Source organism: Bos taurus, chromosome 12, assembly GCF_002263795.3.
Source record: "Bos taurus isolate L1 Dominette 01449 registration number 42190680 breed Hereford chromosome 12, ARS-UCD2.0, whole genome shotgun sequence".
In the NCBI taxonomy this organism is placed as follows: Eukaryota; Metazoa; Chordata; class Mammalia; order Artiodactyla; family Bovidae; genus Bos; species Bos taurus.
In genome coordinates, this window is record NC_037339.1 from 24,760,851 (window position 1) to 24,776,635 (window position 15,785).

Below are 15,785 nucleotides of genomic sequence, written 5' to 3' on the forward strand. Positions count from 1 at the left end.
GTTTGAAAGCATCAGTTCTTCAGGGCTCAGCCTTCTTTATAGTCCAACTCTTGCATCCATACAGGACTACTGGAAAAACCATAGCTTTTGACTGACTTCACCTGCAGTTGCAAGCCTTGAATTGACCAGAGTTCCGAAATAATTACGAGACAGATTCTGCTAGTGTAATAGTTGTCTGGGTGGGGAGACAGTTTCTTGGTGCTTCATACTCTGCCATCTTCTTAGAATCCTCTTCCTTTAGTCTTTTTAAAGACTGTCCCCCATGCCTCTGCCACCACCACCTAATTTAGTTTGAATAGTCAGCTATTTAGTCTCTTCAGCTTTTTCCCCTTCTCTCTCATACTTTCTCCTTCTCCTCTTTCTTCTAATTCAATGGGTCTGTTTTTTTTTTTAATAAAATCTTTTGGTGGTCACAAGTTCTTTTAAGACTTTGAAGAAAATTACCTATGGATTGATTGCCTTGAAAAATCCATATATCTCCCAGTAAGAGCCGATAGTTGAGACCCATTGTTGTTATTGCTTAGTCACTCAGTCACGTCTGATTCTTTTGAGACCCCATGGACTGTAGCCTACCAGGCTTCTCCATTCATCAAACTTCCCAGGCAAAAATACTGGAGTGGGTTGCTATTTTCTTCTCCAGGGGATCTTCCCGACCCAGGGATCGAACCCGTGTCTCCTGCATTGGTAGGTGAGTTGTTTACCACTGAGCCACCTGGAGGCTCCTCAGAGGTCCATTATTGTTATTGTTTAGTCACTAAGTCATGACTGACTCTTTCCAACCCCGTGGACTGTAGCCCATCAGGCTCCTCTGTCCATGGGATTTCCCCGCAAGAATACTGGAGTGGGTTGCCATTTCCTTTTCCAGGGGATCTTCCCGACCTAGAGATCAAACCCTTATCTCCTGCATTGGCAGGCAGGTTCTTTACTGCAGAGACACCAGGGATGCCCTTCAGAGGTGCCCTGAAATCCCACCATGGGAGCCCTTGTTACAACGATGCATGTCTGTCAACTTCCCTTGACACTCTGGGCAGGAGGTATTCTACCCGTGGCTCAGGATGCTCACTAAGGGACTGGTGAATGGAAACTTCCCTCTCATAGACGTGTAGGAAGTCTTTGAATGTTGTTAGAAAAACGTCTTTACCAGAGTGTGAAATCATGACACCGTTTCCATATTTATCCACCAACTGGCATGTTTATCCAATGATATTAAACTGGTATGTGTATGAGGTAGTTACTTATACCTTACAAGACAAACCTGTGACTGCCATTCATTTGGAGCATGTAGGGATGACAGGCTAGTTTAAGTGAGGACTGATCTGAATACGTCTGTGTATTTGTGTATGTGTGTGTTTTAAGTCTGGTTTCTCTTCAATAATATGACATGATATATATGTGATAATAGTAATAATAACAGCCAACTATTTTCTAGATAGATGTTCTTTGGGGTCTCTTTTTACCTTTCAAAGCCATATTAATTACTGATATACGAAAGAGTGATAGAGAAGTAGTCAAGAAAAAGTCTGTTCCTTTAAGGGGGTTAAATGTTCTTTTGGAAAGTGTGTTCAGATTCTAAATTTCTATAGTAAACTGTTCTATGGAGGGGATACCAAGCTGTACTTCATGCTGGCTATGGATCAGAGGATCAGAATTGACAAGGTTACTCAGTACTCTGTGATGACCTGGATGGGTAGGATGGTGGGGATGGGAGGGAGGTCCAAGAGGGAGGGGATATATGCATACATTTAGCTGACTCACTTCATTGTACAGCAGAAATGGACACAACAATTGTAAAGCAATTATACCTCAATTTTTAGAAAATAAAATGAGGCTTCTTCAAAACCCCTAAAAATTGATGAGGTTGAGAAATTAAAAAACAAAACAAATAATGAAATAACAGTGTTCTGTCCTGGATGTTTCCAGAGTGGCCCTTGCAGAGCCTGGTTGGTGATGGAGACTTTTCTTGTCTGGGTTGACCAAGAAGCAGTGCCCTTGAGGGACTGTTCAGTGGTTCCATATGCTCCAGAGCAGACAACCAAGGTATCCACCTTAAGCAGTAATTTTTGAATTTTATCTTCTTCAGGATTGAATTCACCAGTTGGATCTTCCAGTGAGGCCAAGTAAGTGGAAATAAGATTGAGTAACTGGTAACAGAAGTTCAGTTTAAACTAACAACTTAAAGTCTCATTTCTCCCACACTTTTATCCAGCCAAATTAGATCTGAGTGTGGAATAATGTACAGTTAAATCATGGTGAGTACACATGGTTAGTTCTGCTTTATTCCCACCCCCTTTTTTTAAATTTATTTTTTAATTGGAGAACATTTGCTTTACAACGTTGTGTTGATTTCTGCTGTACAACAACGCAGTCAGCCATGTGAAATGTTAGTTGCTCATTCATGTTGTGACCCCTTGGTCTTAACCCGCCAGGCTCCTCTGTCCATGGAATTCTCCAGGCAGGAATACTGGAGTGGGTTGCCATTCCCTTCTCCAGGGGATCTTCCCGACCCAGGAATTGAACCCAGGTCTCCTGCACTGCAGGCTAACTCTTTACCATCTTAGCTGCCAGGGAAAGCTGTTCCCTCCCTCTCTTAAGCCTTCCTCTCCTTCCCTGACTCCACCCCTCTGTCATCTGGGAGCACCAGTGCGCTGCCTGTGTTACAGAGCAGCTTCTCACCGGCTGTCTGTTTCACACGTGGGTAGTGGGTCTATATTGATGCTACTTTGTCCATTCATCCCACTCTCTCCTTCCCCCGCTGTGTCCACAGGTCTGTTTCCTACATCTACGTCTCCATTCCTTCCCTCAAATAGGTTCATCAGTACCGTTTTTCTAGATTTTGTATGTATGCGTTAATATATGAAATTTGTTTTTCTCTTTCTGACTTACTTCACTCTGTATAACAGGCTCTAGGTTCATCCACCTCACTAGAGGTGACTCAAATTGATTCTTTTTATGGCTGAGTAATATTCCATTACTCATTATTCCACACACCACATCTTTCTTTTTTTTTTTTTCTAATTTTATTTTATTTTTAAATTTTACATAATTGTATTAGTTTTGCCAAATATCAAAATGAATCCGCCACAGGTATACACGTGTTCCCCATCCTGAACCCTCCTCCCTCCTCCCTCCCCATACCATCCCTCTGGGTCGTCCCAGTGCACTAGCCCCAAGCATCCAGTATCGTGCATCGAACCTGGACTGGCAACTCGTTTCTTACATGATATTTTACATGTTTCAATGCCATTCTCCCAAATCTTCCTACCCTCTCCCTCTCCCTCTCCCACAGAGTCCATAAGACTGTTCTATACATCAGTGTCTCTTTTGCTGTCTCGTACACCGGGTTATTGTTACCATCTTTCTAAATTCCATATATATGCGTTAGTATACTGTATTTATGTTTTTCCTTCTGGCTTACTTCACTCTGTATAATAGGCTCCAGTTTCATCCACCTCATTAGAACTGATTCAAATGTATTCTTTTTAATGGCTGAGTAATACTCCATTGTGTATATGTACCACAGCTTTCTTATCCATTCATCTGCTGATGGACATCTAGGTTGCTTCCATGTGCTGGCTATTATAAACAGTGCTGCAATGAACATTGGGGTACACGTGTCTCTTTCCCTTCTGGTTTCCTCAGTGTGTATGCCCAGCAGTGGGATTGCTGGATCATAAGGCAGTTCTATTTCCAGTTTTTTAAGGAATCTCCACACTGTTCTCCATAGTGGCTGTACTAGTTTGCATTCCCACCAACAGTGTAAGAGGGTTCCCTTTTCTCTACACCCTCTCCAGCATTTATTATTTGTAGACTTTTGGATCACAGCCATTCTGATTGGTGTGAAGTGGTACCTCATAGTGGTTTTGATTTGCATTTCTCTGATAATGAGTGATGTTGAGCATCTTTTCATGTGTTTGTTAGCCATCTGTATGTCTTCTTTCGAGAAATGTCTATTTAGTTCTTTGGCCCATTTTTTGATTGGGTCATTTATTTTTCTGGAGTTGAGCTGTAGGAGTTGCTTGTATATTTTTGAGGTTAGTTGTTTGTCGGTTGCTTCATTTGCTATTATTTTCTCCCATTCTGAAGGCTGTCTTTTCACCTTGCTAATAGTTGCCTTTGATGTGCAGAAGCTTTTAAGGTTAATTAGGTCCCATTTGTTTATTTTTGCTTTTATTTCCAATATTCTGGGAGGTGGGTCATAGAGGATCCTGCTGTGATGTATGTCGGAGAGTGTTTTGCCTATGTTCTCCTCTAGGAGTTTTATAGTTTCTGGTCTTACGTTTAGATCTTTAATCCATTTTGAGTTTATTTTTGTGAATCACACCACATCTTTCTTATCCATTTATCTATAGATATACATCTAGGTTGCTTCTGTGTCCTGGCTATTGTAAAGAGTGCTGCAGTGAACATTGCGGGTACATAGGTCTTTTAGAATTGTGGCTTCCTCAGGGTATGTTCCCAGTAGTGGAATTTCTGGGTCATATGGTAGATATATTCCTAGTTTTTTTTTTTTTTTTTTAAGAAATCTACATTCTGTTCTCCATAATGGCTGGATCTGTTTAATTCCTACCAACAGTGTAGGAGAGTTAGTTCCCTTTCCTCCACATCCTCTCCAGCCTTTGTAGATTTTTTGATGATGTCCATTCTGACTGGTGTGAGTTGATACCTCATTGTAGTTCTGATTTGCTTTTCTCTAATAATTAGTGATATTGAGCATCTTTTCCTGTGTTTATTGGCTGTCCATAGTGCTGTTTCCTTTTAAGTGGTTCTGTTTATTTAAAAAACTTGAAAATGAGAAGTTGTTTTGCTCACTCAGTTCGGGTTTATTGTAAAACTCAGTTGCCAGAAAAAGAGAGTACAGTACTGTTTTTGTGCTGTGAGTGCGTGAAGTGGACCACGAGTGAACCGGAGAAGGCATGGCCCTGCTGCTTTTTTCCTTCCACCCACAGAAGGAAAGCTCTAATGGTCAACAGATGGCGTTTGTGGATGTCTGGCCCCATGAACCCCCGGATGCAGGCGCCAAAAATGGTGGTAGACCCAATCACACCACGCGTATGTTTTCACTCTTATTCCCTGGGGCTGATAAAAATAATGCTGGAAAGAAACAGAAAGCTGGAGAGAAAAGTGGGCACTGTGCTATAATTGGTAGATGACATTTGTCATAAAAAGGACCGGTTTGACAGCCATGGAGAGAAGTTGTTTTGCCCCGGTCCATGTGATATATCTTCATGGGTGAAAAGCTTTACTTTCAGACTCCCCAGTGGTAGCAGCATAGCACCAACAGCTGAGAGAAAAGTACTGTTTCCCCTTTGCACTCATACTTACGCTCCCCTGAAACAGAATTTGAACAAATATTTAAAGGTGCAAAATACTATTTGAAATGAATGTTGTAGTAATATCTTGGCATAATGGCCACAAAATACTTCATTGCTTGGCAGAAGAGAGGTGTAGAGGCAAGTGGCCATTAGCATCGAGGAAGGCTTGTTTCACTCAGTAAAAGTAAGTGCAGTGGACAAAGAAGTATATTCTTCATGCTATTGGAAACGTGTCGTGGAAATGTGGTGTTTCCATTCCTTTAGCACAAACAAATCGTTCGGTTTCACTTTAAAGTGGGAGAAAAACAAGCCATGTGGGGGATTACGTGTGGTGGTTGTGTAATCGCTTGTGACACCACAGCCATGGGATCATGGACCCAGCGCCCAGACCCTCCCCATGAGGCTGAGCCCTTCTTGATCCACAGATGAGGAAATGAGGGGCCCTGGAGAGAATGCAAGACTAGTTCAGGATCACACAGTCGGTCCATGGCAGGGTTACACTTTCCTTACAGAAGTGAGAGTTTAACCACAAAAAGCTTATTATAAAGTTGTCCTCACCTGCCTAGCTAGGTTATCTTTTAACTGTGACTTAAAACCTTCCTCGTGCAGCTCAGAGATCTTCTTTGGAACCTTCCAGAACCCCCTGAGTTGGGCCAAGGGTTCTTCCTCCTACGCCACTTATTGCCTCTCTTCTGTAGCTCTTGTTATATTTTGTAGATGTCATCTGGTTGTTTTTGTGTATCAATCCTGCTTGTACATTCATCTTCATAGTTTATTCTGTTTCATTCTTCTTTGTACTTTATAGGAATGGAGTACGGACAAGCTTTAGTAACGCCCCCCACCCCCCGGCTCCTATTTGTGTGACAGTTTTTTAATGACTCCCCGGGATGCTATGTGTTAATTACTAAGATTATTATGTGTCTGACCAGTGGTATTTTCAGGAGGTTAGAGCTTGCTCTTGGTTAGAGCATATAGTCTATGCGAACCTAAATTATCTGACAGAAGAAAGCCGTTTTGAGTCAGATTGATGCTATTGGACAGACTTGGGCAGGGTGGGGGTGGCCTGCACGGTGGGTGTCAGTGATGACCAGCTGGAGATAAGTGAGGACCCTTTGTTCTACTAGTGGCTACAGTATTACAGGAATGAGAATGGGATAACCTTTAGGAACCCTAAACTGCACCCCTGGACAAATGGGAACTATTAACATTGACAGGAACCTGAAGCCTTAGTGTTACTGAGAGTCCAAGTTTAATATGTTTTTTTGCACTTAGTTTTCCTATTAAAAATATATACATCAAACAAGTGTAGAGAATCATATTTTAAACATCTTTGGACCCACCAATCAGCTTTATTAGACCTTAACTTTTCTTAAACAGAACCTGCTGCTGCTGCTGCTAAGTCGCTTCAGTCGTGTCTGACTCTGTGCGACCCCATAGATGGCAGCCCACCAGGCTCCCCCGTCCCCGGGATTCTCCAGGCAAGAACACTGGAGTGGGTTGTCCTTTCCTTCTCCACTGCATGAAAGTGAAAAGTGAAAGTGAAGTCGCTCGGTCGTGTCCAACTCATAGCAACCCCATGGACTGTAGGCCACCAGGCTCCTCCATCCATGGGATTTTCCAGGCAAGAGTACTGAGTGGGGTGCCATTAAACAGAACCTAAATTTATGTATTTTCAATTTAATTTGTTTTTATTAAAAATTTTTATTAAAGTTTGATTCACAATGTTGTGTTAGTTTCAGGTATATAGCAGAGTGATTCGGTTATACACATATATGTGTATATGTATCAGAGAAGGAGATGGCAGCTTATAGTGTTCTTGCCTGGAGAATCCCAGGGACGGGGGAGCCTGGTGGGCTGCTGTCTTTGTGGTCGCACAGAGTCGGATATGACTGAAGTGACTTAGCAGCAGCAGCAGCAGTGTATATGTACGTGTGTGTGTGTGTGTGTTTGTGTGTGTATACACACACACATACATACATACATGTACATATGGGCTTCCCCAATGGCTCAGCAGTAAAGAATCCACCTGCCAGTTCAGGAGACGAAGGTTCGATCCCTATGTCTGGAAGATCTCCTGGAGAAGGAAATGGCTGCCCACGCCAGTATTCTTGCCTGGGAAACACCATGGCCAGAAGAGCCTGGCAGGCTACAATCCATGGGGTCACAGAGTCAGACCCAGCTTAGTGACTAAACAACAACTATTTTTATATATTCTTTTCCAGATTCTTTTCCCTTACAGGTTTTTGCAAGATATTAAATTTAATTCCTTAACTATAACCTTTTGGTATTTTGTATTCTTTTCCTTCCCTATCCAGAGGTCACTATTATGAATTTGGCGTTTGTTACTCAGAGATTCTAAAGTTGATTCTTTGGGGCCTCCCCGCTAAGGCAAGGGCTCTGTGTGATGGAACAGGAGCTGTGTCTTGTGCCAATAAAACCATAGTTTTGGAGCCATGGTGAGACTCATAAAGATTTGAAATGTGGCAGTGAAATCAGACTGCAGAACCAGGGTTCTCAGACCCTAGATTCTTGACTAGTTGGAATTTCCCCAGGGGACAAGGAGGGACAGTGGACCCCGAAAGTCACTCATCAGGGTACAGCTCACACAGACATGGCTTGAGGAAATGTATCATTTAGGAGTAATGCTTTTCAAACATTTTTCTACTGTAACCCACAATAACAAATTTTGCAAAGTGACCTTCGATACTTGGCGCACATGCACACACACACACACACACACACACACACACACACACACACACACACACACACACACACGGAACACGTACCTCCAAATGAAGCTTTTACATGAAATAATACCTATTGTTTCTTAGCTGCACTGAAATAGGGTCTGTTTTTTTTTTTTTTCCACAAACGCAATTTGTTCCAATAAATTGATTTCCCAGGCCATTAGTAGATTGGAGCAGTTAAAACAATAGCAGCAAACCTGGGTTTGCAGAACTGTGATTTGTTTCCTGGAGCAAAAGTTTTTCTAAAGGGTCTTTTAGTTTAACTCTACTGAACATCTTTATAAGCAGCTGTTTTCTACTGATGGCCTAAGCTTCAAGAGTTATGCCACGATTTACTAATAAAAAATTCTGTGTAAAACTAAGCAGAATTCAGAGCTCTTTTGAGGTTCAGGTTATTCTGTGTCATGTTGCTTCTCCTCCTCAGAGCCCTTCATCCTCTTCAACGATTGCTTTAAGGCAGCCTGTCTCAATTAAGTAAACAGAGCTTGAACACAGTGACTTAACTATACTTTATAAATTCATGATTGTTAAGCCACAAAATCAACCTTTCCAAATAAAACTGAGTGTAAGTCAAACTGCCAGGAGAAAAAGAACAGCTATGGAGTCTTTAACTCTCCTTTCACCATAGTTTACCCTCTCTCTGTATACAGGGCTAACTAAAGTCTACACAAGGAATAAAGCGAAGTACGTGTTGCTTCATGTTTATTGAATGTCACCCATTTTTGTGTAATCAGACCGCCATCCTCTTCACACAGCTCTGTTATTGTTGTTTAGTTGCTAAGTCATGTCCTACTCTTTTGAGACCCCATGAACAATAGCCCACCAGGCTCATTTGTCCATGGGATTTCCCAGGCAAGAACACTGGAGCGAGTTGCCATTTCCTTCTCCAGGGGATCTTCCTGACCCAGGGATTGAACCCGTGTCTCCTGCATTGGCAGGCCGGTTCTTTACTGTCTGAGCCACCAATAACCCTTCTTCACAGAGCTGCCTGATGATCATCATAAGAGCAGGCGTTGTGACAGCACCTCTGTCCAAAGACGTGTATGTAATTGAACCCAGAAAGGTGCAACTCCAGGGAGGCAAAGGGGAAAATTACGTCTCATGCGTATTAAACGCGCAGTTGTTGGAGATGATGAACTAGATTGATTCCAAGATGCTAAAATGAGTCAGCTTTCTCCAAAATCCTACCAGCAACCATTTTACAAGGGAAACAAGGGAGCTGGTTTCTAAAATCTGGAAGAAGCAGAGGGTTTTGTTTAAGCCAGCTATTTTTTCACAGAAGAGAAAATGCAGAGCTACCTCAGGAAATTTAAATGGGACTGTTGAAAAACTGGGGAGGAATGTCTCCTTGGGATGAGAAGGCAAAGAAAAGTTCAGCTGATTTTAAGGGAGAATAACAAAAGTGATGGTATGCGTGTTGTGTGTGTGACTGTGTGTAACTTCTAGAACGTTCTGGTCTTATGACCCCTTTCTACTTTTAAGAATTATTGAGAACTCCAAAGAACCTTTGTTGATGTGGCTCATTTTTTTTTTTTTTTTGCCCCATTTTAGGAATTAAGACTGAAAAGCTTAGAACGTTTACTGACTTATTAAAGACAATGATAAACTCATTATATATTATGAATAACATAAACATTTTTATTTTTTAAAAATCAGCTTTTACCCCCCAATAGTGAAGAGTGTTATTGTTTTGTATTTTTGCAAGTCTCCTTAATGCCTGGTTGACTATGACACTTGGATTCTCATAACTGCTCCTGCAAACAATCTGTTGTGATCTGTTGTTTGGGTTCAAGTACATGGGGGAAAGTTTAGGGCACCCAGATGTCTTAGTTGGAAAAGAGAGGCTCTCACAGTCCCCTAAAGGGGACTCTGGGACTCCCAGGGGCCCTTGGGTCACATTTTGAGAACCACTATCCTATAAAGTAGTTTGGAAGCATAAACGAGTGGTGAGATTACTGTGTTAATCCCTCCGCTGTGTCCAGCTCTTTACGACCCGGTGGACTGTAGTCTGCCAGGCTCCTCTATCCATGGATTAGAATTGGAAGAGAGGAGCTCCTTCAGAAGTGTTGCAGTGATCAAAGGGAGAGGTCAGGTGGGGCAAGGCTTAGATGTTGGCAGAAACGGAGAGAAACCTCCCAAACTTGAAAGACGTTTTGAAGGCAGAATTACCAAGACTTGGAATAGGGCATAAAACAGAAGGAAGAGTCAAGATGACTAATAAGAGTTTTCTTTTTTTTTTTTTTTTTGGTATCTGCCTTTATTATTTTTAATTAATTAATTTCTGGCTGTCCTGGGGCTTTGTTGCTGCACACGGGCTTTCTTAATTGCATCGAGCCCAAGCTACTCTTTGTGGCCTGCAGGCTTCCTCACTGTGAAGGCTTCTTTTGCCGTGGAGCGTGGGTTCTAGGGCACTCGGGCTTCAGTAGTTGCAGTTCACAGGCTCTGTAGCTGTGGCTCTCAGGCTATCATATGGGTTCAGTAGCTGTGGTGCATGATTTGGCCTGTGGCTGATTTGCCCTGTGGCATGTGGGATCTTCCCAGGGCAGGGATTGAACCCATGTCTCCTGCATTGACAGGTGGATTCTTAATCACTGGAGCACCAGGGAAATCCTAAGTGTTTTCAAGTATAGAACATCTGAAAAATATTTTCTCTCTTACACCCAACCTTTACCCTTTTCTAAAATTATCCCAGTGAAATTCACTGAAGTCTTTTTTTTTTTTTCCTCCCCCCAGAGTTGTCCTGCCCACCTCAGGGCTTTGGAGAAAGTCAACTGCTTCCCAGCCTGCATTGGTCATAGTCACTTCCAGAAGAAAGGGAAGACCTATGACGTCCCTGGGGACTTGGGACCTATGACCTCCCAAGGGGCGTCCTTGGTCACTTTGCTCAGTCCCTGCAGGCAGTGAAGGGCTGTGGGTCCAGCTCCTGTGTGCACCGGACGCCTGCAGTTCCCCCCTCTTATGCACTCCAGCACCCCCATCAGCTCCCTCTTCTCCTTCACCAGCCCGGCAGTGAAGAGACTGCTCGGCTGGAAGCAAGGAGATGAAGAGGAAAAGTGGGCGGAGAAGGCAGTGGACTCTCTAGTGAAGAAGTTAAAGAAGAAGAAAGGAGCCATGGATGAGCTGGAGAGGGCGCTCAGCTGCCCGGGGCAGCCCAGCAAGTGCGTGACCATCCCCCGCTCCCTGGACGGGCGGCTTCAAGTGTCCCACCGCAAGGGGCTGCCCCACGTCATCTACTGCCGGGTGTGGCGCTGGCCGGACCTGCAGTCCCACCACGAGCTGAAGCCGCTGGAGTGCTGCGAGTTCCCATTCGGCTCCAAGCAGAAAGAGGTGTGCATCAACCCCTACCACTACCGCCGCGTGGAGACGCCAGGTGGGTTTCCTTCATGGTTTAACCGTGACAGGTAAGAGGGCGCATCCTGGTTAGTGGAGAGCCATGGGCCACCGTCAGGAGGAGGAACCCCCTACCACCACTGCAAGAGAGACAGAACGAGGGAGGTTCAGTTTGGAGAGGCCGATCCAAAATTTTGTAGTCAGAATAACCTAGACAGAAGATCTTTCATTTCAGTATAGATGTAAGCTTTGTGTGATTTTGGAAAACGGCATTTTATTTTGATGTATTTTCGAGTCATCGTCCAGTTCTTGAAAGGTCTAAATATGGCCTTGACGTGATCAACTGTTTAAAAAAGAAATCTTTCTCCCCGTTTCCTCCCCTTGAACTCAGCTGTACTGAACTAAACCAGCTGCACTCTCCCCACGCTAAAGTAAGCAGAGGTGTCCTCTAAACTAAGCAGATGATGGCAGAGTTGCTGGAAACCCTTCCAAGACTGAAAACAATGGGTGTGAGGGGAGATTGGCAGCTCTTCTTAAATATGACTTTAAATATAGGAAAGTATTAATCCTAAAACGTTTCAGGCACGCACGTGTGTGTTAAGTCCAGTGTTCATCTTTGTTCCTTCACACTGGTGTAACAGTTGGACTGCTTTTCTCTTTGAGTGGAGGGTTCTGCAGCTACAGGGATGCAATTTTTGAGGGAGCTTCCTCTCCCCGTTCCTGGAGGGGCCGGCTCATGCGCTCTGGGAAGCAGCCCATGTCCATCAGGAGGCGGCTCTGTCTAGGAACACAGGTGGTGGGGGAGTCCAGCCTGCTGCCTGGCTCCCTCCTGGATTCAGTTAACCTTGTAGCCATCCCTGTTAAGTCCTGCCCAGCCTAGAGCAATCTTAGTGAGGTGACCTTTCAGGCTCCTGAATCTTGCCATCATGCTGTTACACTGATGTCAAGGATGTTACCCGCCTCAGCGTGGACGCTTCTCACAGTCATGTCACTCAGGATACATTATGAGACCATGATGAGAAAGGCCCACCTTCCTGGTGAATCCAGTGTGTTTTCCCCTACATCATATACCTCTTTGCTTTCTTCTCTTTCTTGCTTCTCTCTGGGCTTTCTTCATCTACTTTAAAAACATGTCATTAAGGAGTTTATGACAGAAACGACTTCTTTTTTGTTTCTAAGTTTGAGTTATAGTAAGCATTCAGAATATATCCCATGAAAAATGTTCATCAGGAAATCATTTTTCTCTTCCTCAGTAATGTAGTTATTAGATGTGTTTGTAAGATGTATCAGGCATTCCTTTTGAACACTCGAAACCCTGATTTTAGAGGATTATTTGATGTTTTCATTTTTCATATTATGTGAGGTTCTTTCAGGAATAATAGAATGAATGTTTTTACATATGGCAGGTTTCATATCTTGGTATTTTAGGTTTGAGTTTCCAAGATGAAAGATGGCTAAATATGGTATTAATTTTAAGGTGATGTTTAAGCTGTCTTTTTTTATTCCTAACTTTGATTTTTTAAATAAAAAGACAAATTTTATATCTAGCTTTCTGTCCGGGCTTAAAGTCAATATTTGGAGAACAATGAAAGATGCTAATGTTCAGCAAGTGTGCTGGGTCCCTAATTACCATAAAACAACTGAAGTTTTGCCTTTGAAATCTCTCATCTTTTGACCACCCATGCTTGGAACCTTGAAGGCTGCATTCTAGATTTTTTTTTTCCTTCTCACAAACTATTAAAATAATCTATTTTAGTGCTTTTCAAACTATCTGCAGTGAAGCACCAGTTTTAAAAAAGCTTCCAATCCGTCAAATATCAATATTTTTACAATACAAATAAATTACTGGGCAGATGAAATTTTTAAAAGACTTAAAAATGAAAGCTTGATTTTAAAAAATACAACCTCAATTTTTTTCTTACTATTCATTTCAACAGATATAAAATTACTCTGTCAAGTGGCTATTAAGTTTCTAAACACAAACTTTCAGTTTGAATACTTGTATCTGGATGGACTGGCACCCAACAGCTGGTAAAGTCTCACCAGTCCTCAGACCTCACTTTGTGTGGCTTGTGTCTCGTAGAAGCCGTGCAAAAATGTTTTTGGGGCTCATAACAATTTTTCTTCATGCAGCCGGAAGTGATTTCAGTATAATTTCTCCTCTGTGTTAAATTCCTACACTTTATCAAAACCACATGACTTCTGAAAAAGATACAAAAGCTTTTTTCAGCTTTGCTCTGCAGTCCCTTATAAGACAGTTAACTCCTTCCGTGATCTGCCCCCAGGTCATGCTTAGATGGTGTGGTATTTAAAAGGTAGCATTGTGTTGAGGGGCTTCCCAGGTGGTTCAGTGGTAAAGAATCCACCTGCTAGTGGAGGAGATGCCAGAGACTCAGGTTCGATCCCTGGGTTGAGAAGATCCTCTGGAGGAGGAAATGGTGACCCATTCCAGCATTCTCGCCTGGGACATCCCATGGACAGAGGAGCCTGGCAGGCTACAGTCCATGGAGTCACAAAGAATCAGATGCGACTGAGCACATGTTGAGACCAATGTCTGTAAGCTCACTAGGTCTTATTTGCAAGCAGCAGTTGTCACACAGAAATAGAACTGAGTGATTAAGAATAGCTGTTGCTCTAGATTAAATATCTGTGTCCCCCCAAATTCATATATTGAGAACCTCATGCCCAAGGATGATATCATATTAAGAGGCAGTGCCTTTAGATGGCTAGGTCATGAAGCCAGACCCCCATGAGTGGGATTAGTGTCCTTATAAACAGGTCCCCAGAGAGAACCCTTGTCCCTTCCTGTATGAGGACACAGAGAGAAGGCAGCCTACAGCCCTTCTGTAGAGGCTTTGCCCAGAACCTGACCAGGCTGTACCCCCTTCTTGGACTGTCCAGCCTCTGGGACTGTGAGAAAGAAATTTCTGTTGTATATAAGCTTCCCAGTCTATGGTCTATATGTTCTAGTAGTCCACAGGGGCTAAGACAGCTGTGCTTTGAGTGAAAGTATTTACAAATACGATCAGTGCAATCCTAAGGTTAATGGATCTTGTCAGGCTGAATTACAACTCTGATGATACTATCAGCTTTCCTTACAAATCTCCACTGCCTTTAGTTTTACTCAGATGATAGAAATACATTATCAAGATGTTTATCTCAATAAAGACAAATTCATCTTCTCTTTTGGTGCATCAGATCTGCAGGCCATGGAGGAATGAAGGTCTCTGCTTTCAGATATGAGGAATTCTGTTTATCAATGTTAAGGATACCCTGTAGGTATATTAGAACTGAAGTCACAGAGAGTATTCAAATTCTTCATCCAAAAAAGAAAAGTGAGTGTTTATTTGATCATTGTCAACACTGTGCTCAAGAAGCATCATTGAAAAATAAGCCCTATGTCATTTAGTGTGTCAGCCCCTCACTTTCAGAGTATTTATGAGGCAAGACATCTTTTTATTCCTCTATATTCATCTCACACGCTAGTAAAGTAATGCTCAAAATTCTCCAAGCCAGGCTCACCAATATGTGAACTGTGAACTTCCTGATGTTCAAGCTGGTTTTAGAAAAGGCAGAGGAACCAGAGATCAAATTGCCAACATCCACTGGATCATAGAAAAAGCAAGAGAGTTCCAGAAAAATATCTATTTCTGCTTTATTGACTATGCCAAAGCCTTTGACTGTGTGGATCACAATAAACTGTGGAAAATTCTGCAAGAGATGGGAATACCAGACCACCTGATCTGCCTCTTGAGAAACCTGTATGCAGGTCAGGAAGCAACAGTTAGAACTGGACATGGAACAACAGACTGGTTCCAAAGAGGAAAAGGAGTACGTCAAGGCTGTATATTGTCACCCTGTTTATTTAACTTATATGCAGAGTACATCATGAGAAACGCTGGACTGGAAGAAACACAAACTGGAATCAAGATTGCCAGGAGAAATATCAATAACCTCAGATATGCAGATGACACCACCCTTATGGCAGAAAGTGAAGAGGAACTCAAAAGCCTCTTGATGAAACTGAAAGAGGAGAGTGAAAAAGTTGGCTTAAAGCTCAACATTCAGAAAACGAAGATAATTGCATCCGTCCCATCACTTCATGGGAAATAGATGGGGAAACAGTGGAAACAGTGTCAGACTTTATTTTTCTGGGCTCCAAAATCACTGCAGATGGTGACTGCAGCCATGAAATTAAAAGACGCTTACTCCTTGGAAGGAAGATTATGACCAACCTAGATAGCATATTCAAAAGCAGAGACATTACTTTGCCAACAAAGGTCTGTCTAGTCAAGGCTATGGTTTTTCCTGTGGTCATGTATGGATGTGGGAGTTGGACTGTGAAGAAGGCTGAGCACCGAAGAACTGATGCTTTTGAACTGTGGTGTTAGAG

At 42.7% G+C, this 15,785-nt stretch overlaps 1 protein-coding gene across 2 annotated transcripts in view; it reads left to right on the top strand.

Moving 5' to 3' along the window:
- Positions 1 to 15,785, top strand: part of SMAD9 (SMAD family member 9) — a 66,841-nt gene that overhangs the window by 29,002 nt on the left and 22,054 nt on the right. The window contains exon 2 of one of the 2 annotated variants that reach the window (XM_005213671.5): positions 10,796 to 11,432. In XM_005213671.5, coding sequence (XP_005213728.1) covers positions 11,021 to 11,432 — 412 coding nt within the window. In that variant the 5' untranslated portion in view covers positions 10,796 to 11,020. 2 annotated transcript variants of the gene reach the window in all.